Source organism: Chiloscyllium plagiosum, unplaced genomic scaffold (genome assembly GCF_037043375.1).
Source record: "Chiloscyllium plagiosum isolate Xiang-an unplaced genomic scaffold, Cpla_swu_hap1 HiC_scaffold_12, whole genome shotgun sequence".
NCBI lineage: Eukaryota > Metazoa > Chordata > Chondrichthyes > Orectolobiformes > Hemiscylliidae > Chiloscyllium > Chiloscyllium plagiosum.
Genome location: NW_028270150.1, coordinates 54401631 through 54427132, shown reverse-complemented (window position 1 = coordinate 54427132; position 25502 = coordinate 54401631). Strand labels below are relative to the sequence as shown.

At 39.1% G+C, this 25502-nt stretch overlaps 1 protein-coding gene across 11 annotated transcripts in view; it reads right to left on the bottom strand.

The window, feature by feature from the left end:
* caska (calcium/calmodulin-dependent serine protein kinase a) overlaps nt 1-25502 on the bottom strand; it is a 609390-nt gene that overhangs the window by 30743 nt on the left and 553145 nt on the right. For 4 of the 11 annotated variants that reach the window (XM_087992817.1, XM_087992822.1, XM_087992816.1 and 1 more), the window contains 5 exons: nt 23489-23557; nt 18195-18263; nt 16230-16265; nt 14638-14834; nt 7150-7265 (listed from right to left, as the gene is read on the bottom strand). In XM_087992817.1, the coding sequence (XP_087848943.1) occupies nt 7150-7265; nt 14638-14834; nt 16230-16265; nt 18195-18263; nt 23489-23557 (487 nt within the window). The remainder of the gene's footprint in view (nt 1-7149; nt 7266-14637; nt 14835-16229; nt 16266-18194; nt 18264-23488; nt 23558-25502) is intronic. The other 7 variants (XM_087992823.1, XM_087992821.1, XM_087992824.1 and 4 more) reach the window with 3 other exon arrangements.

Sequence of the window (25502 nt, the reverse complement as noted above, 5' to 3'; positions counted from 1 at the left end):
TGCATCAAGGAATCGAGAAGAGAGGAAAATGAGATGATGTAAATAAAGGAAGAGATCATCCTGCTGTGATAAATGATTTTGGCATTGGAGATAAAAATATAGAATCAGTACAGGGAGAAATAAGAAATAGCAAGGGAAAGAAGACCCTGGTGGAAGTAATCTATAGGTCCTCTCACAGTAGTTCCACAGTAGGATAAGACAATAGACAATAGGTGCAGGAGTAGGCCATTCTGCCCTTTGAGCCTGCACCACCATTCATTGTGATCATGGCTGATCATCATCAATCAGTATCCTGTTCTTGCCTTATCTCAAAACCCTTGATTCCACCATCCTTGAGAGCTCTATCCAACTCTTTCTTAAATGAATCCAGAGATTGGGCCTCCACTGCCTTCTGGGGCAGAGCATTCCACACACCCACCACTCTCTGGGTAAAGAGGTTTCTCCTCATCTCTGTCCTAAATGGCCTACCCCTTATTTTTAAGCTGTGTCCTCTGGTTCGGGACTCACCCATCAGTGGAAACATGTTTCCTGCCTCCAGAGTGTCCAATCCTTTAATAATCTTGTATGTCTCAATCAGATCCCCTCTCAGTCTTCTAAACTCAAGGGTATACAAGCCCAGTTGCTCCAATCTTTCAACATAAGATAGTCCTGCCATTCCAGGAATTGACCTCGTGAACCTACGCTGCACTCCCTCAATAGCCAGAATGTCTTACCTCAAATTTGGAGACCAGAACTGCACACAATATTCCAAGTGCGGTCTCACCAGGGCCCTGTACAGCTGCAGAAGAACCTCTTTGCTCCTATACTCAATCCCTCTTGTTATGAAGACCAGCATGCTATTAGCTTTCTTCACTACCTGCTGTATCTGCATGCTTGCCTTCATTGACTGGTGTACAAGAACACCCAGATCTCTTTGTACTGCCCCTTTACCTACCTTGACTCCATTTAGGTAGTAATCTGCCTTCCTGTCCTTGCCACCAAAGTGGATAACCATACATTTATCCACATTAAACTGCATCTGCCATGAATTTGTCCACTCACCTAACCTGTCCAGGTCACCCTGTAATCTCCTAACATCCTCCTCACATTTCACCCTGCCACCCAGCTTTGTATCATCAGCAAATTTGCTAATGTTACTATTAATACCATCTTCTATATCGTTAATATATATTGCAAAAAGCTGCGGTCCCAGCACTGATCCCTGCGGTACCCCACTGGTCACCGCCTGCCATTCTGAAAGGGAGCCGTTTATCACTTTGTTTCCTGTCAGCCAATCAATTTTCAATCCAAGTCAGTACTTTGCCCCCAATTCCATGCGCCCTAATTTTGCTTACTAACCTCCTATGTGGAACTTTATCAAAGGCTTTCTGAAAGTCCAGGTACACTACATCCACTGGATCTCCCTTGTCCATCTTCAGAGTTACATCCTCAAAACATTCCAGAAGATTAGTCAAGCATGATTTCCCTTTCATAAATCCATGCTGACTCTGACCTGTCCTGTTACTGCTATCCAGATGTGTCATAATTTCATCCTTTATAATTGACTCCAGCATCTTTCCCACCACTAAGGTCAGACTAACTGGTCTATAATTTCCTGCTTTCTCTCTCGCTCCTTTCTTAAAAACTGGTACAACATTAGCCGCAGGAACTGATCCTGAATCTATCGAACTCTGGAAAATAATCACTAATGCATCCACGATTTCTCGAGCCACCTCCTTCAGTACCCTGGGATGTAGACCATCAGGCCCTGGGGACTTATCAGCCTTCAGACCTAACAGTCTCTCCAACACCAATTTCTGGCAATATAAATTCCCTTCAGTTCAGGTCCTTCAGCCACTGTTATCTCTGGGAGATTGCTTGTGTCTTCCCCAGTGAACACAGATCTGAAGTACCAATTCAACTCTTCTGCCATTTCTTTGTTCCCCGTCATATATTCCCCTGTTTCGGTCTTCAAGGGCCCAATTTTAGTCTTAACCATTTTTATCCCCTTTCACATACCTAAGAAAGCTTTTACTATCCTCCTTTATATTTTTGGCTAGTTTACCTTTGTACCTCATTTTTTCTCTGCGTATTTCCTTCTTAGTAATCCTCTGTTGTTCTTTAAAAGCTTCCCAGTCCTCCGTTTTCCCACTCATCTTTGCTATGTTATAATTTTTCTCTTTTGACTTTATATGTTTCTTAACTTCCCTCGTCAGCCGCGGCCACCCCTGCGTCCTCATAAGATCTTTCTTCCTTTTTGGAATGAACTGATCCTGCATCTTCTGCATTATACCCAGAAATATCTGCCATTGTTCCTCCACTGTCATCCCTGCTAAGGTATTGCACCATTGAACTTTGGCCAGCTCCTCCCTCATAGCTCCATAGTTCCCTTTATTCAACTGAAATATTGTCACTACCAACTGTACCCTCTCCCTCTCAAATTGCAGATTGAAGCTTATTGTATTATGGTCACTACCTCCTAGTGGCTCCTTCACTTCGAGGTCCTTGATCAATTCTGGTTCGTTGCACAATACCAGATCCAGAATAGCCTTCCTCCTGGTAGGCTCCAGCACCATCTGTTCTAAGAATCCATCTCGAAGGCACTCCACAAAGTCTTTTTCTTGAGGTCCAATACCATCCTGAATCTCCCAGTCAACCTGCATGTTGAAATCCCCCATAACAACTGTAGTAACATCTTTGCGACAGGCCAATTTCAGCTCCTTATTCAACTTACACCCTACATCCATACTACTGTTTGGGGGCCTGTAGTAACTCCCAAGAGGGTCTTTCTACTCTTAGAATTTCTCAGCTCTATCCATACTGACTCTACATCCCCTGATTCTAGGTCCCCCTGTGCAAAGGACTGAATAATATCCCTTACCAACAGGGCCACCCCCACCCCCTCTGCCCGTCAGTCTGTCCTTACGATAGCACGTATAGCCTTGAATATTCATTTCCCAGACCCTGTCCATTTGAAACCACGTCTCAGTTATCCCCACAATATCGTAGCTGCCAATTTCCAAAAGAGCCTCAAGTTCATCCATCTTATTTCTAATACTTCGTGCATTCATATATAGTATTTTTAATTTGTTACTGCCCTACCCTTCCTATCAACCCCTATTTCACTCAACCTTACGGCATGATCCCTTTTTGAGTTTTCTGCTTCATTGATACCGTTGTCTTTCTTGACTTCCCTTGTTCTAACTTTCCCTTCAATTTCCTTCTTAAACTTCCAGTTTGTCCCCTCTCCCCCGCTATTTAGTTTAAATGCAGCTGTGTTGCAGTAGCAAACCTGCCTGCCAGAATGCTGGTCCCCAACCTATTAAGGTGCAAACTGTCTCTTTTGTATAATTTATGCTTAGCACAAAACATACCCCAGTGATCCAAGAATTTAAATCCTTGCTTCCTGCACCAGTTCCCCAGCCACACATTCAAGTCCATTATCTCCCTGTTCTTGGCCTCTCCAGCCCGAGGAACTGGAAGCAAACCTGAGATAACCACTCTGGACGTCCTGCTTTTCAGCCTTCTTCCTAGTTCTCCGAAGTCCCGCTGTAGTATGTTCGTCCTCTTCTTCCCGAAATCATTTGTGCTGACATGTACCATCACCTCTGGCTCTTCACCTTCGTCCTTGAGGATTTCCTGCACTCTGTCTGAGATGTCCTTAATCCTGGCACCAGGAAGGCAACACACCATCCTTAAATCCCACCTGTGGCCACAGAAACCCCGTTCAGTTCCTCTCACTATGGAGTCCCCTATTACCATGGCTCTGGTATAAACCAGGAAATACTGAGGGCTTGTAAGAAAGTTATGATAATAATCATGGGTGCTTTTAATATGGATATGGACTGGATTAATCAAATTGGCAAAGGTAGCCTTGAGGAAGATAGTATTAGAGATTGTTTCTTGCAGCAGTATGCTGTGAAACCAACCAGGGAGTAGGCTGTTCGGTTCTCATGGTCTTTGCAGAAAGACTACAAGATAGGACGGTTGATTAACAGTGGCAGATATTTAAGGAGACATTCCATTCATCCCAACTAAAATATACTGCAAAGAGGAAGAAAGATTGTACGAGAGTGGAAAAAAGCATCCACGGCTAAACAAAGAAGTTCAAGATAACATGAGAAACTAAGGCATACCATATTGCAATGTTCAGTGGCAGGCTGAAGATTGGGTAATTTTCAAAGACCCACAAAGGATTACTAAAATAAAACTAATAAAAACAAGGATTCATTAAGAAAGAAGATGAGCACAAAGTACAAAAATTGATAGCAAATGCTTCAATAAGTACTGCATATAAAAATGAAGAGAGTAGCTAAGATGAATGTCAGTCCCACTGGAGAATGAGACTGGGGAGTTAATAATTGGGAACACAAATGACCTCATATTTTGCCTCAGTTTTCATGGCAGAGGATACTAAAACCATTCCAATTATATCAGATAATGCACAGATCATAGAAAAGGAGGAACTTAAAATAATCACCATGACTAGAGCAAAAGTATTGAGCAAACTATCAAAATTAAAGGCAGACAAGTTCCCATGGATGGCCTACATCCTAGGGTCTGAAAGAAAGTGGCAGCAGAGATAGTGGTTATAATAATATAAAATTCCCTCAAATATGAAATATAATAATACTTATGAATTCTGAAAAAGTTTCAATAGATTGAAAAAAATGTTAATGTAACAGTCTTATTCAAAGAAAAGGGAGACAGAAAGTAGGAAACTATAGATCGCTTAGTTTAATGTCTGTTGCTAGGATCCATAATTAAGAAAGTAGTAGTAGGACATTTAGCAAATCATAATAGAAACCCATCAGCGTCAGCATGGTTTCATGAAGTGTAAATCATGTTCGACTAATTTGCTAGAGCTCTTCAAAGTTGTAAAAAGCAAAGTAGGTTAAGCGGACCCTATAGATATAGTATGTGTGGACTTCCAGAGGTATTTGATAAGGTACGACATGAAAGGTTAATACACAAGGTAAGATCACAAGGTGTTAGTGGGAATGTATGTTATGGAGTTGAGATAAATGAGTCTCTTTCTGATTGAAAAGCTGTAATTAGTGGTATCCATAAGTTTGGTTCTCAGTTCCCAACTACTTACAATCAATATTAATGACTTGAATGCTGGGAAAGAATGTATTATAGATAAATTTCCAGAGAACACATAAATAGCTGGGAAAGTAAGTTTGCAGTAAGAAAATAAAATAAAAACTACAAATGTATAAAGATAGGTTAAGTAAATAAGTCAACATTTGGCAGATGGAGTTTAATGCAGTTAAGTGAGGGATTATCCATTTTGATTGAAAGAATAGAAAGGTAACTTCTTATCTAAATGGAGAGAAACTTCAAAAACTTCAATGCAGAGAGATCTGACTGTCCTCCTGCATCAGTTTAGAAAGCTAGGTATGCAGGTAATGAGGTGGTAAAATAGAATTTTGGCATTTATTGTTAACGGAATGGAGTAGAAAAGCAGGAAGGTGTTCTAATTGTATAAGGAATTGGTGAGACTGCAGCTAGAGTACTGTTGCAGTTTTGGTCCCCTTATTTGAGGAAGCACATAACTGCATTGGAGGCAGTTCAGAGAAGGTTCACTAGATGAATATAAAACAAAGAACTATGGATGCTGGAGATCTGTGTAGAATAAATAGGGAAAAAAATGTTTCCACTTGTGAAAGTTTAGATAACGAAAGGGCACAGACTCAGCAAAAATAATATTAAGACAAAAACGTTTTCATGCAGTGAGCGGTTACGGTTTGGAATTCATTGAATATGAGAGTGTGGAGTAGGCAGGTTCAATCGAGGCATTCAACAAGGAATTACATAATTATTTGAATTGGAACACTGTGCAGTATTAGAAGGAAAAGGCTGGAGAAAGGCACAAAGCGACATGCTCATTTGGAGAATTGGTGCTGATAGAATGCCAAATGGCCTCATTCTGAGTTGTGATAATTGTGTCAAGTGTTAAATTGAGAAGATGCTATCAAAGTCATAGTGAAAGAGGAAATATTTTAGACAGAAGTTGGGCTAACAATGGATGGGCTCACAATTGACAAATAGAAGCTACTAGAAAGGCTTGTTACATTTAAAAAGCTTATAGGACCAGAATTAGAACAAACATCATGATCATTGTATTCATTAGGTGAGTGGTTTGAGAGATGGAGTTCTGTTGAACTTTACACAAAGCTAGTTTCAAAGGGAAGGAATGCAGAAACAGGTATATTCACTAGCATTTTTTGACCAAGTCTCAATATTGTGTGGTTGGCAGTCTGGCAGTAAACAAATGCAGAAAATAGGTTGTAGGCTAGAACATGGAGGATTTATGATGTTTTTAAGTTAATTGACATGACCTATTCAAGTAGGGTAACATAGCATCATTATTTTATGTCATAGTGATCACATGATTAAATACATCTGATTATAACTGTGACTCTATTGTGTTCATTTTACCAGATAATAATGACTTTTAATAACACACTTCACCTCACCTAGGAGTAATTTATTCCACCGTTGAAACAAATGAGAAACATATGCATGAAAGATATGGCTATTCAATCTGGATCACAAAAGAAAGCCAGTGGTACATGCCAGGATTCTGCCATTTTACAAACAGAAATAGTACACTGTGAGCCAACTCCATAAAAGTTCAATGCTCAGAATGCTTAGTGGACCAAGAGATATTGCAGTAAATCCAAATGGATTGCAAAAATATGATTTTAATGCTTTTTGTTGCAATGACTTATTTTAGTATTAATTAAGTGCAGTAACAAGAAGAAAATAAATATCATTTTAGGTTAAAAATGCAGTTTCTGTCTGTGTTAATTCTACATTACACTTCCTTCAATAATTTAATGGCAGCTTAAAATTTAAAACGTAAATTTCGGTAAACTCCCAACCTAGAAAGATGACTACTGATAGATATATTAAATCCATGAAAATAACTATATTAATTGGGTTAAAATTGCTGACAAGCCAAGCAAATATTACAAATAGTAGCTGTCACCTTATTATTTTCAATAGGTCATTAATGGCATTAATACACAGTCAGAAAACCTCACTTTGTTCATTAACCCAGGAAGAATCCTATTATTGTAGTTTTAAAGCGAATTTTTTTAAGAAGGGCAAGTATAGGTGCAATAAAATTAAGAATTTCAGCAGCTAAACGAAACATAATACCTGCATTGTGCTTGGCCAGATATTTATCCTTGTATTGTTTCTTCTTCTTTCCAAACCAGGTACAGCTAGCCTGCTGTTCTTGTTTGGTCTTTTCCATTGCTATACATGCAACACGCCTTGTTATGGAAACAAAAATACAACAAATTAGGTATAGTTGTCAATAAGAATATTATAAGAAAGCAAAGGGCATGCAATGAAGATGATGACAGTCGAAAGTCCCTTGGCATGTCTACGTGGGAAAGCTCACTGAAGTAATGAGAGCTACTGGCCAGAGGCTGGCAGCTCTTTACTGTTAGGCACCATCACCGTGAGGCACAGGCTGAAGCCACCACTACAGCCACACTAGGTGTAGGAGCAATTACGAACCCAGGCAAAGAGAGATGGTGGGGGATGGAGTGTGCTGGGGGAGTGGGATGTATTGACAGCAAGGAAAGGGGGAATGAGCCCAACGGGACTCCTCTCCCCTGTCCCAGAACCCTTGTTCAGCATTCAAATAAGGAATCACAGCCCATGAGCAACCCCCGATAGGATCTGCTTTCTGAGCTCCTCGTGTGACAAATGCATGTATGACAACAGCATCATTGAAAGAAGTGGACATTCATTTCCCAATGGCCTCAACTGGCAGTGGTGCAGGAAGGCCATTCACTGACCCTTCTCACCACATTCTTAATCAGGGCAGTGGTGGGAAGCCAGTGGGGTTCCCCCAACCTGATTAAATATCCTTCTGGCATTAATTTGCCACCATATTTCAACTATACAAAGATAATCCATTATTTGTACTTTCAAATCTGTACTGTACATGACCAATTTGCTTTATTAGATTAGATTACTTTACAGTGTGCAAACAGGCTCTTCGGCCCAACAAGTCCACACTGACCCGCCGAAGCGCAATCCATCCATTCCCCTACATTTACCCCTTCACCTAACACTACGGGCAATTTAGCATGGCCAATTCACCTGACCGGCACATCTTTGGACTGTGGAAGGAAACCGGAGCACCCGGAGGAAACCCACCAGACATGGGGAGAATGTGCAAACTCCACACAGTCAGTCGCCTGAGTCGGGAATTGAACCCAGGTCTCTGGTGCTGTGAGGCAGCAGTGCTAACCACTGTGCCACCGTGCCGCCCACATATTCAGAACTCCAATACATTTAATCTTGAGGAACATTTCTGAAATAAGTACTCCATGATTCCTAAAGATACTTCAGAATATTCATCTTTCCTCTCATGTTTATTCCTGAATCTTGGCTTGCTACTTTTTTCCTAAGCCAATTTCCTGCCAGAGCAGCACATAGATCACTGTATCACATATTTAAAATTAGTTCATATGTATCTCTATAACTCTGCAAAGCTTCTCCTATCGAAGCATTTATCCAGTTCTTTTCCTGAAGATAATTAATTCAGTTGTAGTTGTTTGACTGATTAAGTATAATTAATAATTTTAAAAATGCAGTTATAACGACAAAATCTTTTAATTCTATTTACCTTTCTAAAATGGGTTATACAAAATGGGTAAAAAGCATGCAATTCTGCAAATGTTTTGTCTTATAATTTAATAATTGAATACATTAAGGACACTGGCATAATGGTGATGTTACAGCACCAGTAACTCAGGGCCTGGACTAATGCTCAGGACGAGTTCAAGTACTACCATGACAGCAGGGAAAACTAAAATTCAAATCATTAATGACTTCTCAAACAAAATGCTGTCTTAATAATCATAATAATCACTAAATTATAACTGATAAAACATATCTTAATGGGTTCCATCTTGCTCTCAAATTCACTTTTAAAATGGAGTAGTCAAAAGAGGTCCTGTCCTTGAGTTGAGAAATCATCATGGAGGTTCTCCAAAACAGTCTACCACAAGCCTAACTTTTTCTGTCAAAATGTACATGCTGGGATTCCTACAGTTCCTTGTGCTGAATTATTGGCTTCATTGATAACTTTGCAATTAGGGCCTCAGCCATTTGTTCACTGTGCAAACCTGATACTGAAATACGACGCATCAAAGCTATCCTATGAAATAATGGCTATCCTGACTAAATGATTTATTTTTCCATTTTGCACAAACTCATGAACAGGCCTAAGGGTGGAGTCTGTCTCGGATTACCACGGAAAGCCTGAGTATAAGATGAAACAAATCTAATGCAGGTAGACAATCCTTTATCCGAAATCCGAAAAGGTCCAAAGTCCCAAGGTTTTGTTGTGAAGTTTCTTTCTCATTAACAAGGTTGTTTGGTGTGCAAACTGTTAACCCAAGTCGACACCCACTCGATGCGTGTCACTCAGATGCGACAAGTGGGGGTGTGGCCAAGCACTGGCAGGCCTCAATTCTCTCTGAAGGCCTGTTTTACTGAGCGAGTCTGCTCCTCTGGCAAGATTTTTAAAAATGTTACCATCAAACTGTCACTTATTCTGAAATTTGAAAAATTCTGAATTCCAAAAACCAGCTGGTCCCGAGCATTTTGGATAAAGGACTGTACACATGTACTAATCAGTAGGAACACAACTGATATTTGCCTTTTACAGGATAGTGATGTCAAGCCAAAAAGAAGTCTGCACATCACACAAATGAGTAGTGAGATTTATGAATTTCACTACTATTGTGACAAGGTCACACACCCAAAAGACTGTAGATCATATCAAACAGCATACCCCTTGAGATATTTGCAACAAGCCAGATACAGATCATGCACAACCAGCTAATGCTAGCAAAACTCAAAATAGTGCGTCTAACATTAAAATTAATTCTGCGATTGGACATTTGTGAAGTAATCCTGAACATGCTAGAAATTACGCTGACAATCAATATAACATTGTCAATCTGGCTCACAGTATGGTGCACTTGCATGTACTAGAAAGCTCCACATTTAGAACTCAAGGTCCTGCTCTTTGCAGACTGAAAGATCACGTACACAAATGCACCTGTTTCAACTCAACAAAACAGATGACAGAAATTGGTTTATTTTTGAAGGCAAGTAGAGCCAAACTGCCTGGTTTAGACCATAAGACATAGGAGCAGAAGTTAGGCCATTCAACCCATTGAGTCTGCTCCGCCATTCAATCATGGCTGATAAGTTTCTCAACCTCATTCTCCTGCTTTCTCCCTGTAACCCTTGATCCCCTTGACAATCAAAAACCTATCTATCTCAATCTTAAATACACTCAATGACCTGGCCTCTACAGCCTGCTGTGTCAATGAATTCCATAGATTCACCACTGTCTGGCTGAAGAAGTTTTCCTTATCTCTATTCTAAAATGTCCTCTCTTCATCTCCTACCAATGGAAACATCTTCTGAACATTCATTCTGTCCAAGCCACTCAGTAAGTTTCAATTAGATACCCCCTCATCTTTCTAAACTTCGAGTATAGACTCAGAGTCCTTAAACATTCCTCATGTTAAGCTTTTCATTCCTGGGACCATTCTCGTAAATATCCTCTGAACCCGCTCCAAGGCCAGTATATGCTTCCTGAGACATGGGACCCAAAAATGTACTCCAAAATATAGTCTGACCAGAGCCTTATAGAGCCTCAGAAGTACTTCACTGCTTTTATATTCAAGTCCTCTCCAACAAATGCCAACATTGCATTGCCTTCCTAACTACTGACTCAACCCGCAAGTTAACCTTGAGAGAATCGTGGACAAGAACTCCCAAGTCTCTTTGCACTTCTGAGTTCTAAATTTTCTGACCATTTAGAAATGGCCTCTATTCTTCCTACCAAAGTGCATGACCTCACACTTTCCCATGTTGCACTCCATCTGCCACTTCATTGTCCACTCTCCTAACCTGTCCAAATCCTTCTGCAGCCTCCCGCCTCCTCAATGCTACCCGTCCCTCTACCTATCTTTGTATTGTCTGCAAACTTAGCCAGAAGGCCCTCAGTTCCTTCATCTAGATCATTAATGTATAAAGTGAAAACTTGTCCCAAAACCGAGCCTTGCAGAACACCACTTGTCACTGGGTGCCACCCCGAGAAGGATCCTTTTATCCCTATTCTCTGCTTTCTGCCAGACAGTCAAGCTTCTGTCCATGTTAGCACCTTGCCTCTGACACCATGGGCCCTTATCTTACTCAGTAGCCTCCTGTGTGGCACCTTGTCAAAGGCCTTCTTGAAGTCCAGACAGATGACATCCATTGGTTCTCCTTGGTCTAACGTGCTCATTACTTCCTCACAAAGAACTGTAGCAGATTTGTCAGGCATGATCTCCCCTCGATGAAACCATGCTGACTCTGCCCTATTTTATGACACTTCCAAGTATTCAGAAATCTCATCCTTCACAACAGATTCCAGTATCTTACCCATGACCGAGGTGAGGCTAATTTGACTGTAATTTTCTGCTTTTTGCCTTACTCCCTTTTTAAATTGGGGTGTCACATTAGTGATTTTCCAGTCCTCTGGGATCCTCCCTGATTCTGGCGATTCCTGAAAGATCACCACACCTCCACACTCTCTCTTTAGCTATCTCCCTTAGAACTCTGGGGTGTAGTCCATGTGATTTATCCACCTTCAGGCCATTCAGTTTTTCTAGCACCTTCTCCTTGGTGATGGACACTACACTCACCTCTGCCCCCTTACTCTCTTAAATTTTTGGGATATTAATCTTGTCTTCCACCGTGAAGACTGACGCCAAATAATTATTCAGTTCCTCAGCCATTTTCTTGTTCCCCACCACAATTTCTCCAGCAGCCCATGTCCACTTTTGCCTCTCTTTAGCCTTTTCTATATCTAAATAAACTCTTACAGTCTTCCTTTATATTACTGACCAGTTTACCCTCATATTTAATCTTCTCCTTCCTTACTTTTTTTTTTGTTGCCCTCCATTGGTCTTTGTAAGCTTCCGAATCCTCTAGTTTCTCACTGCCTTTTGCCAAATTATATGCTTTCTCACTTGCTTTTATTCTATCCCTGACTTCCCTAGTCAGCCAGGGTTGCTTCATCTTCCCTGTATCCTGCTTCTTTTTCCTCGGGATGAATCTCTGCGTGTCTCCTGAATTACTCCCAGAAACTCCTGCCCTTACTGTTCCATTGTCTTCCCTGCTAGGCTCCTCTCCCAGTCTATTCTACCCAGCTCCTCCCTCATACTTCTATTGTTGCCTTTATTCAGCTGTAATATAGTTACCTCTGATTCTATCTTCTCCCTCTTAAACTGTAGAGTAAATTCAATGATATTATGATAATTTCCTCCTAAGGATTCCTTCACCTTCAGCTCCCTTATCAAGTCTCCTCATTGCACAACATGAAATCCCACATTGCTTGTTCCCTTTGGGCTCCACCACAAGCTGCTCCAGAAAGCCATTTCATAGACATTCCACAAATTCCTTTTCTTGCAATCCACTACCAACCTGATTTTCCCAGGCCACCTGCTCCAGCTCCTGACCACTGTTTGGAGGCCAATACATAACCCCAACTATTTTTTTTTTAGCTTTGCTGTTCCTCAATTCTATCCATACAGATTCTACACCATCTGACCTTATTTTGTTTCTTAATACTGATTTAATTTCATTTATATGAAAGGCAACCTAGTAAGGCAACCCCACTCCCTCTGACTACCTGCCTATCTTTTATTAGGACGTATATTCTTGAATATTCAGCTCCCAATCCTGTGCCCTTACTGCCATGGCTCCATGATGCCCACTACATCATATCTGTCAATTTCAATCTGTGCCACAAGCTTATTCCCTCAACTGTGCGTATTCAGATATAACACCTTCAACCCTGTATTAACCGACCCTCTTCTCATTGTCATGCGTTTGTCCAATGTGCTTGAAGTTTGATTGCAATCCCTTTTAAAACACACTGTCCTATTTGTGTTTGTGCTGGAGACTTTAATAACCTCTCCTGAGTTCTGCACTGTTGCCTCCTCCTTTAATTTGGGTTTTCTAATTTCCCCTATAACTGAACCCTCCTCCTCAATTTAGTTTAAAGCTCGGCCTACAGCCCTAATTATGCGATTCGCTAGGACCCTGGTCTCAGCATGGTTCAGATGAAGACTGTCCCATTGGAACAGGTCCCTTCTTCCCTAGTATTGGTGCTAATGTCCCATGAATTCAAACCGACTTCTCCCTCATCAATCTTTAAGCCACACATTTATCTTCTCAATCTTATTGACCCTGGGCCAATTAGCTCGTGGTTCAGGTAGTAATCCAGAGTTTATTACCTTTTTGGTCCTGCTTTTTAATTTAGCTCCTAGCTGTTCATAGAATCATAGAATCCCTACAGTGTGGAAACAGGCCGTTTGGCCCAACCAGTCCACACTGACCCTCCGAAGAGTAACCCACCCAGAACAATTCCCCTAACCTATTACTTTACACTTATTCCTGATTAATGCACCTAACCTACACATCCCTGAATACCATGGGCAATGTAGCATGGCCAATTCACCTGACCTGCACATCTTTGGATTGTGGGAGGAAACCAGAACACCCGGAGGAAACCCATGCAGACATGGGGAGAATGTGCAAATTCCACACACACAGTCGCCCAAGGCTGGAATTGTGCCAGAGTCCAGGTGTGGCCTCATAAGTGAACACCAATTTTTTTGTTCATTTTAAAAACAAGCTCCCAGTCTATAGGTCTCAGCTGACAGCTCTAAACCAAAAATGGTGAAAAGAAATGAAAAATTAGTGAAGGTTCTACAAGATTAAAATATCATTTGCCTTCTTCACTGCATGCTGCACTACATGTTTACTTTCAGCAACTGGTGCATGAGGACATCAAGGTCTTGTTACATTCTCTCAATCTGTCACCATTCAGATAATAAACCTGCCTCCCTGTTCCTGCTACCAAAGTGGATAACCTCACAGTTATCCACCTTATAATGCATCTGCCATGTATTTGCTTGCTTACTTGTCAAATTACACAGAGGCTTCTCTGAATCTTCCTCACAGCATGCTCTCCCAACCTGCAAGTTCCCTTCTCCTGGTAAGGTGACATTCTAACTTGGAAATAACTCGTCAAAACATAATATATATATATTGTCTAATCCTACAGAGCTCTTACTTACACCATTATGGTTTCTTTTCCATTACATGGTTGGAGGTATTTAAAAGGCAGCTCACTACCACCTTCTCAAGTGCAACAACAGACGGGCAATAAATGCTGTCCTTGCCAGAGTGCTCATATCATAAAAAATATAAAACAAGATATGGAATTTCAGTTACGCCAAACCCTAAACTCGTCCCTTACACATTTGGAAACTAGATAAAGATGTGGTAATGAGTGTCACTACAGCAGAAACACGAACCTAGCAAATGTAGTGCAGCATTGATGGTTTCAGTCTTATTGTCATTAAGATGAAGCAAATCATGCATCTTCCAAGATATTATGTAGTATAAATAGTGTGATGACAGGGAGGCAATTAACGGTCGAGGCAGCTTTTGGAATTGCAAGCAATATTCATAATGTTCATGTCTTGAATTGAAAAGCTATCATGATCAATTAAGTAAGTGTCTTGTTGATAAAAGATAGTTGCGAAGACTCACCATTCCTGGAGTTCAGGAGAGGGAATGAGTCCAGCTGTACCATTTTTAGAGTTTTCTAATTTGCCCTGCCACCAGTTGTGGTCATCCTTACTGATGATTTGTATGATCTCTCCAACTCGGAACCGGATACCAGCCTCTTTACAAGGTATAAGGTCATCCTTTGATGGATCATATTCAAATTGTGCTCGAACATAAATCTATGAGACAAGTGAGGTTTTATAAGGAGATATAAGGTTTGTTGAACTGCATATCCAGGGGATTTAAAGGAACACAAAACTGTCAAAAATAAAGCTAACAAATACACAACACAATGGTAAATGTAAGGATAAAAATAAAAAAAAAGTTCTTTACATTTTCATTAAAATGACTGGCTTGGTACTTTTAAGCATTTAATGTCAAAAGTTTACAAATTTCTATATATTTCTACAGTAGGCAGTAGAACTACTACATGGGATAAAAACAATGAGAAGGTGATCGGTATAATTTTCCAATGTTTCTTGAATATAGGAATGGTTACTAAAGGACTGGCAGATTGCAAACACTTTGGCCTATAGCTACCCTTTTTTAAACAATCAACTGAACATCAGTAGTGGGGCATCATTGTTGCTAATGACTTGTGACAAAATTAATCAGAATTTTAAATAATATGGGACAAAAGTTTAACAGCAATTTGTTAAAATAAATTATGTTTGAATAATCTGATCAAGTTAAATATGACATAACAGAGAAGGCTGATGAGTGTGTGCAGGGTTTATGGATATTGAAAAAACATTCACTAAAGTACCACCTCATTATTTGCCATAAATAGTGAGTGGATAATTTTTAAACTGTGGGGAAGTATACCATGATGTTCTAAAATGGTCAGTTTTAGAACCAGTGCTCTTTTTGGTGCAGATTAATGATGCACAGTTGTGTTTATAGGGTATCATTTCAAAGTCTGTCGATGACAAAAAGTTTGAAATGTAATCATTGAGGAGGATGGTTATCCAGGATTTAGGAGGATGTAGACTGGTGAAATAAGCAGGCATGTGGCAGTTTAATGCAAGGAAGTACAAATTGATAAATTTTGCATTGAAGAATGAGAGGCAACATGACACATGCCAGAAAGGGTGGGGTTAAACATGCACTAATCTTTGAAGACAGCAGGATGACAAAGCCTTGGAAAGGGTGTAGAACAAATCAACTAGAATAGTATCAGTTAAGAGGGATTTCAGTTATATAGAGAGTGGAGCAGCTGGGGTGGTTAATCTCAGAAAAGAGAAGATTATAAGGAGATTTGATAAAGGGGTTCAAAAATCACATATGAAGGGAAAATGTACACAGCTATTGGGAAAGAATAGGATACTTAGATAATTGGTCACTCTAACAAAGAAGCATAGGCCAAATGTTCTGTTTCTGCACTGCATCATGTTATGATCCAAAATATTCAGACAGCTGTTGCCAACTCTACTCTGGCCAGATATAGATTTAAATAATACAATTAATTGAAAATTTAAAGAATTCAACATACAAAATATCAAATGAGAAAATAGATTGTAAGTCCATACTAAGTCAGGGATACTATAAAATTTCTATTGAGTTAAACTATTCACCTGTCGTCCTTTTGGTTGTGTAGTTGATGGCAAGTCCTGTAGGATAAAGTCAACCCAAGGAAGAGATTTTCATTTCACCTTCAAAGCAAAGCTATGAAAATTCTACCATATATTGCATTTATTATTCACTTGATTATTACAAAAATTATGATATAATTAGGTGTTATAAGCATCAGTTTGCATAATGCATCAAGCCATTACATAAAATGATTCACTGAATAAGTAGGCCAGGCTGCTTAGCAACAAGCTGTAGAAAGCAGATACCAGCTATGAACAATATTGCCCATTCCCATTAGGCAATCTACATTTTCAACACAAGTAAGCAGCTGAACTGCATTAACACTGTAGTAATCGTTCAACAAAATATATTGTTCTAGGTGTTTAACTGTGAATGAACACAATTATTGTTTCTATGTGGCAGAATTCAACTGGAAGTACTTTGTGCATGTTTTAAATAGGTGAAATAGAACTTGGGTTACATTCACCAAGTTTACTAAATTTTAGCACCTTTGCCAACTGAGTAATTTGATTGAGATATTGAATTGTGTTACTATATTATTTGAATTCACCCTCCAGAAAATCGCTTTTTCATTACATAAAGTATATTCAGTTTACAAACTCTCTGTTGTAAATTATTTGTTCACATTACTATTAGCTCCTTGCTCCTTGCACATTTCTGTGACACAATGTGGAGCAAATGCCAGATCTTGGACTTCTCCAAATGTCATTCCTGGATTAGACAAAAGGAGGAAACTGTAAGTGGCAAGAGTTAATTTTCTCTTTCAATTTCCTTCCTGTGAATATATGCTCCTGGTTATGGAGGGGAAAACTATCCACTGCTTATATATTCCTGATTACAATCCATGGACAATACCATGTACACTGAGGAGGGCAGGATCAGGTATGATTCCCTCTGTGCAGGAATAAGCCCGATTGTTTATTTTGGTCTACATTCACACAAAAAAATTATCCAGTTGGATGATGGTCTCTTGCCAAACAGGACTTGTGTAAAGTGGGGAGGAAGCTGGCAAAAACAGCAGGGTGGAGCCAGGTTTGTAGGTAAACTGACAATAACTTAGTGAATACAGGAGTAATTAAAAGACAGCAAAATCTAAACTATACTGGAAGGCGATTGTTATCAAACTAGTTCTCTTATGATTATTTAAAAATTGGACAGATAGTGCATATTCTGAAATTACCTAATCACTACACAATAAAAAGAGTTTCACTGCTACTTAAAAAAGTATGTTCTTATTTGTCTTCAGAGTTCTGCAAAATGATTGCACAAATTAAGTCAAAAGTTTATTTTGTGGCCCCTTTTCTCGGCAAAATAAATTCTGCACATTCTGTAATGAATGAGCACATCTTGTATGATTGCTGAAGGTGAAAACTGGTAAGATAAGAACTTGTGTTGAAAATGTACAAAAATCCTATACTTTTCATCAATAGACAAAAGAATGATCTTTAGCATTGAGTTGCCAGGCCAGGCTCCAGCTTCACATAGTAATGTGCATGTACCACAGCAGCAGTGGGCACACCAATTTGAGAACTCAGATAGCGGAACCTAACCATAATTCTCAGAGCTCTCATGTGAACCATGCATTAAAGGCTAGATGTAATGTTGTATCAACTTTCAGTTGGGCATGATCATTACACAAATGATTTCTCTCCACTTCTCCTGCCCACCTAATTTTTATCCTTTTTCATAAACAGTTTATAGTAGTTGGTTGTGCCAATGAATCTTGGAAGCAAGATACATTGGAACTCATCCATAGCTGAAAACTAATCTTCATAAATTATCAGGAAACAAATGACATTATCAATGGCTTCTATGCACTTGATATTAAAAACTGGCAGGTCTTTTCTTTACGAAAATATCTTTGGTACAGAGGTAATCGTCAGCATTTACACAATTACACTACTGGCAACAGAACTTTGGATTGGTGTTGTAAATGGAAGCCTTACCGAAACAGAATTATAAGTGCTGCTATAGCCGTTAGCAGGGGATTGTCTGGATGTGGAGGGGGAATCTCTCTGCAACGAGATAGAAGGTTCAGTAGCACCTTACATAACTGCAACACATGTCAGAATTTTATACACTGTTTTAAAGAATAGGACAATGTATAATTCAATTGTTTCTAAATAGGAATCAGTCTCTCAATTCCACATAAAGGAATAAAGCTCTATGTGTAAGCAGAGTTTTCAAAAATAGATTAGGATTGAACAGCTGTCTGGTTAATTCATGTTTCACAATCCCTGTTATATTAAACCAAAAGCTTTTATTTAAAAGGTTACTTACATGAAGTATAATGTATTAAATTTTTACAGGGCTTGACCAGATAGCTGCTCAGAGGTTTTAACTCCTGACCTGGGAGTCCAGAATTTGGGGTCTTAGTGTCAGGATAAAGCATTGGCAATTTAGGATTGAGGAGGAGTAATTAATTGACACAGCATTGGTGAATCTTTGAAATTGTCTGCAACAAAGGCTTATGGTAGCTCAAGCATTGAGTATATTCAAGACAAACTTGTTTATTGAAAGCAAGTATCACAGACAATTTCTGCTTGTAAATCATTGTCACATTTTCCTTTTCCCAAGCAAGTTTTTTCAGTACAGCATATAAAAAACTTTACGTCCATTCTTGGCACGCAAGTAGGATTACATTGCCTCCAATAAAGCAGCAATTGTACATTACCAGGGTCCAATTCTAAGCACTAGCTTTGGAAGTCTGTGATCTAGTTCAATATTTGAGTTGAGCCAGTTACACACTATCTATAGTCCATAATGCACCATTTTTGGGAGAGGTCACAGGAAGGGGATAGGTAACAAGGTTTATTTTAAAATAAGTCATAATTTGCTTAGGCATGGGAATAGGAGTTTTCCTGATGCCTCATTGAGTTTAAAGAGTAACTAAACAATGCAGATCAGGAAACCCCAAAGCTTGATTCCAAGACTCTGCCAAGTAAACTGATCTTAGCTAAGGTCAGACTAGCCTCAGCACTCCGAATCAGGCAAGGAATAACTGGTTTGATCTTCTGCTCCTGATTGCAATCAAAATATTCCTGTGGGAAATTATTGCATACAAAGGCTGAGGACAAGTTTCTTTTTAGCTGGAACTCTCTTCATGTTGGATTGTCAAACAAACAACTACAAATTGTTTTTTAGAGAGGGTGCTTAAGATACACAATTCAAGTTTTAAGGGCTCTTACATTTGGGGTGTCTGTGGCTTATGTTGTGGGGAAATAGATGCTTGTGTGCTGATTCCCTATACTGATATTACTATAGCTTCTTTAAACTACAGCAGAATAAGCTCAACCTACAAAAAGGGAGTCCACTAGAGCTCTGAATTAAGTAGATGCCTACATAATTGCCAGCACCAGAATAAATGTTTAACCCTTCCAGCTTCTTCAGTTTTCACTTATCTTTCAAGAATGTTATAAAATAGCAGCAGCAGGGTAGTAAGTATCTGGGCTCTGTGCCCGTTTGTGCCTGCTCTTGTTCACCTGGCTGGCAGCATTCCTGTGTTTCTTTTTGTTTTGTTTCTTCATTTCTCTATGGGAACAAAGTCCACCTTTCCTTCTTTTCTGTGGCTGTGGTAGAAGAAGGCAGTTGCGAGGGCCTGCTGTGGTGGTGGCAGCGTGATGGATCTGGATGTCTGTTCCTGGCACCTGCCAGGAAGTTATCATCATCAGTGACTCTGGTCCATTGCTCCTGGTGGCTTCAGCAATGGCTATAGTGGTGATGGCATGGCGGTTCCGGTTTGTTCCTTGCGGCTATGGCAGTAATGGGGCAGCTTTGGTTGGTGACTGAAGTGGCAATGGCTTCAGCATTGCTGACTTGATGGGTCCAGTCTATCCCTCCTTGCTATGGCAGTGATGTAGTGGCTTTGGTGGTGGCAGTGCGGTGGGTCCAGTCCAGAAATCCTTGCTTTGGCTGCCTCAGGGGCAGCTTTGGTGGAGGTACCCTGTAGCCACTCTAGAAACCCAGGAGCCGGGGAGGGAACAAAAGTTGAACTTTGGCCTAACTTTGTCTCAATTATTTCTTTTTATGATTTCTGAAATTAAAATGGCACCGAATTGTGGCAACTTATACAAATCTCACTGTATTTTCATAAATACAAGTGACAATAAATTGCTATTCTATTCTGTACAGTCTGATAAAAGGCTGTATTTTGTACACTTTTTTTGCTTTGTTATTTCAAACTTAAAACGTTATCAAAACAACTGTTGTTGTTTACTGTGCTAATTTGAGATAATGACAAGTTCTGGGATTTGGGCAAATTCTGAAATCTGTAAAGTAGTGATGAGCAGGTTAATATCAAAAGAGTCAAACACATCAAGGTAGAGCCGAACTTAAGGATTGAATAGCTATGCAATTGTCATATTCATCAAACGGGAAGATAAGTGAAACCAAAAGAAAGTGATGGGATTGAACATTTCTGTTCTTTTAATCATTCCGAGTACCAAAGTGTTCATGTTTTGGCACAGGATTCACTTTCTACCACTAGAGGTGGCTAGTGAACTATGAAAACATTCAAGGAGACTTCAGGAGTTTGCGCTCATGCAATAACATTATTATTTTAATGGAATTTAGACTCAAGAAGATTCTAGCATTTTGAAATTGAAGCAAGCTAAAACTGAAGTTTCCCTAGTCATTGCAGTGCTAATTCTATTTATTGATAGGGGCACACCTTTTGTGTCAGAAGATGTTGCTTCAAGTGTTACTTCAACACTTGAGCACAATCTAGGCAGTGTACAATACTGTTGGAAGTGTTGTCTTCAAGCTGAGACAGTAAATCAGTGTCAACACCCTCAGTGAGGCATGTACGATCTTAGGACACTATTTCAAAGAAGTGGTCCCTGGTTAATATTTATCCCTCAATTCATATCACAAAAAACAATTCAGATCATTATAAGTTGCTGCTGTCAGGGCTTGCTACGTACAAACGATATGTGTTTCCCATATCGTAATACTGACTAGACTTTGAAAGTACTCTATAAGCTGTGAAACACTTTACCACACATCAAGATTGTGCAAGGTGCTATATACTGGATTCCTTTTCTTTCTGAAACAAAAACCGATCAGGCTGCAGCAATTTAACAAGGTAGCTTCTCAAAGCCAATTAGTGTTGAGCAACAAGTGTTTGCCTTGCTAGGTATGCTCACATCACAGAGAATAAAAATCCATAAAAAATGTGAGAGATAACTCAATTATACACTGTAGGCCATATTTAGTTTACAGTTCACACTTTATATATAGTCAGCGGCAATTTGTATTTCTAGAATAAAGGCTTGAAGGACTTTTAACTAAATTTCAGCCAGTCCATTGATTCTGTCTATTTACAATTAGGGTCTCTGGTCAATACAATTGAATGAATAAAATTCACTTTTTATTAGGCATTTTTAGGAGTTTTACTACTATTTTGAAAACCCATTTAGCAAGTTTACTCATTTTTATAACAACTTCAAAACAGTTTTTTTTAAAAAAGATATTGTAACAAAACTAGTGACCTACTTAGATGATATATGGAAACTAGAAAGAGCTCGAAATGTCATGAACCTTCTGATTAAAAGTAGTGTGTTTGTATAATCTGCAACTTCGAAGGACAGTGAAGTGTAGAATTTAACCTCAAATTTGAAGAGTTTCATTGAAGAATCATGCCTGCACTGACTTATCTTTCTCTTGTTAATAAAGAGCAATGAACTTGTTATTTGTTGCAAATTCTGTTTAAAATTTGTACTTTTTAACAATTCCTTATTATTTGTTATTAATAATTGCTAGTGGGCTTTCCCTTGATAACTAGTAATGTAACCTTAACAAACAGCATTGCGCCTGACATTGACAAATTACTTGAATCAAATGAAATCAATTCAATAATACAACTCCTGTGTCAGTCACAACCGAGATTGTCCTGGCAGAATATTAGTATGTTTCTTATAGTTTAGTCTTTACAACCAGTGGAAAGTAAATGTTCACTTCTTTGAGGCAGAAGAAAGTGGCTACGTTTTCTATCTCTCCTTTTTTTAAAAAAATACATTTTGGTGAAATTATGGTATTGGTACTGCAGAACATAATTCTTTTCCATTTATCGAATAAGATGTCAGCACAAAACACCATAGATGTAGAATAAATCATTAAGAGTTTAGCTAAATCTATTATCGACATCTACATGCTTTAACCTAAAGTGGGAAGAAAATCATAATAGCACCCACATGAATTATATTTTCCTTGCATTTCTTTGGTTGACTGAGATGGAATTGTCAATTGAGTACTGATACTTGTGTCACTGATCTGTATCCATGAAAAAGTCACTTGATTTGCATCAACTTAGTTCACCAAATGCATACATATTGCAATAGTATAAAACCAAACAGTACTCTGTATGCTGGAGATCTGAAATAAAAGCAGAAAGTACTGAAGAAACTCAGCAGATTTGGCAGCATCTCTGAAAAGAGGAACATAATTAATATTTCAAATTCACAATGACTCTTCTTTACTAAGAAGTGGCATACTGGACTCAAAGCATTTAGTATATTTGCTACAGATGCTGCCAGACCTGAGTTTGTCCAGCATGTATGATGCAAATTGATCCAAATACAGGTCTGTACATGTGGAACAGTATTGCATTGTTCCATGGTGCGTTAGAGACAGATGTAATACAATAGGGTTTATGTAATTTTATTAGTTAGGTAACTAACCAAGATTAGCCTACCCTATTGGAATGGTATATAGAGAGTAAAATCTTTGAGTTGGTAAAGCAGTCAAGCTCTTTCCCAACCCCCAGCCTTGCACAGACAATGAAATATTACCAATAGATTTCAGTTTCCAGAGGAGACAGTGTAGACTTCCAAAACCTGTTCCACAACAAGCAAAACTAAAAGATAGAACATGACTTTCTTTAACTGCGATGAAGGTTGCAGAGATTTGTCAGTTAGTAATTATATCTAATACAAAATAGAAAAACTAATTAATTTGGATCAAGGGAATTTATGGAATTCCCTTCAAGTAAACACTTAGTAATTGAAACAATCCAAATTCACCCATATTTCCATTCAGCTAAACAAAGACGTTTGCCTCCATGTTATATTAGTAAAGGGATCCACTCATTTATTCCGTTATCTTTGTTATAAAATTGGTGTGCATATTGAACTGTACAGGCAGAACCAACCTACACAGAAAGCTTTAACAATCACCAGTCAGCACGCAGTTAGTCATCAAAGTAGGGGGATTATTAAAAATACCTAATTTTAAAATTTGTTACCTCACAGGAAGCAGATTGAGTGCGATAACTTGGCACAATCTTGAAGGTGATACTTCCTCTCATTTCCCTCTGAAAGTGAGAAAAAGTCAATATCCATTAAAATCCAAGAGTCTGACATTTGGGTGTTGTATATAAGATGAAACCATTAAGTTTTAACAACCGTTTAGTAGTGCCACACATTTCCACAACAAACTTTGAATTGACTTTTCAGTAAGAATATTTATTTGTGCAAAGGTTTCATACAAAATGCAGCTTTTGATCATGTTTGAAACGCAAAGCACTTAAAGTTTTCGCTCTGTGGCATTTATGTCTGTCTTTGTATTTTTTTCACAAGCAAAAAAGGAGCTTAGTAGTTGTTTGCAGTTAAGTTACTTCCAGCCAAACAGCTTTTTGACTAATGAATGAGAAATAGCAGAAAATCAACATTTAGTTGAAATAGAGAAATGAAGCTCGGCAAGAAAATTATCTTGGTACAAGATCATTCAATGGTTATGACACAGAATTGTCAAAGCCTATCGGGTCTCTAGAAGAGCGATTTAGCTGGTTACATTCCCAACAGGACCTTACCTCATAACTCAACCTAATTTTTATTTTTGGGTGTTTATCCAATTCTTATTGAAAGTCACTTCCAACATACTCAACGAGTTCCAGTTGTAAGCAACTTGCCGTGTTAAAAAAAAACTCATGCTGCTTTCTGTTCTTTTGTCATCACTTTAAATCTTTTTCCTCTGGTTCTCCGCCAAAGGAAACAACTCATTACTATCTACTCTGTCCAGGCCCCTCAGGTTTTCAAACACCTCCATCCAATTTCCTCTGAACAATCCTTTCTTTATGGAAAGCAATTCCAGCTTCTCCACCTTATCTTTGTAACTGAAGTCCCTTATCCCTGGAACAATTCCTGTAAATCTTCCATGTGTTCAGCTTAAAGTATGGTACCCGGTACTCCACTTCAGGTTGAAACACTGCTTTAAAAGGATTCATTATAACTTTCTTGCTTTTGCATTGACCTGAGAGGGTTATCGGCTTGAGGTTGTGGTCCATATCAGTAGCAATGATGTCAGTAGGAAGAGGGACAAGGTCCTGCAGGGAGATTTTAGGGAACTAAGAAGGAAACTTGCAAAGAAATATCTCAAAGTAGCCATGATATGGAGGTGTGTGTGTTGGACTGGGTGGACAAAGTTAAAAATCACCAAGTTATCGTCCAACAGGTTTATTTAGAAGTACAATCTTTCGGAGCATTGCTTCTTCCTCAGGTAGCTAGGGTCATAGGACACATATTTATAATGAAATATTGAAGTGTCATTCAACTGATGCGGTGTATTGAACAAACCTAGATTGCTGTTAAGTCTTTAATCACTTAGAATGGGTGGCAGGTTTCTATTCATTAATATGTAAATCCCAGAACTTCTTTCAAGTCACATTCCCAAGATAACTTAAGGTTTTAATTAAAAAAAAGTCACATCTCAGCTCAAACAATGCATTAAAGGTGTGAGATTAGAGTCTGTCTGTATTCCAACCCTGAGTTAGACTGGTTCTATTTGCAAAGTAGGAATTTATAAAATGTCATATGGACTGATTGCCTACAGATTGTGTGCTTTTTGAACAAACAGAAGGGAGGCAGAGAGGGCAAATGAGTGGATAATGAGGTGCAAAAGAGGAGGAGATGGGAGCATTGGAAAGGAGAAATTGGGGAGATGGGGATGCAAACAATGTGGGAATGGAGCCTAATAGGAAGAGGAATTTGGGGGTGCAAAATAGGTGGAGATAGGATAAAACAGAGGGAGAGATGATAGGACCCAAAGGAAAGATAGATAGGGGCACGATGGAGGGGGGAATAAGGATGTAAAGGATAGGGGAATGACAGAGAAGAAGTGGGAGATCGGGAACAAAGAAGGGGTAATGAAGGACAAAGGAGGGAAAGATGGGACAGCAACACACTCAACACCTTTTCACTTTCACCACTCCAACAATTCACACAGGCCATATTTGCATTATGGAGTTACACAAAGGCTGT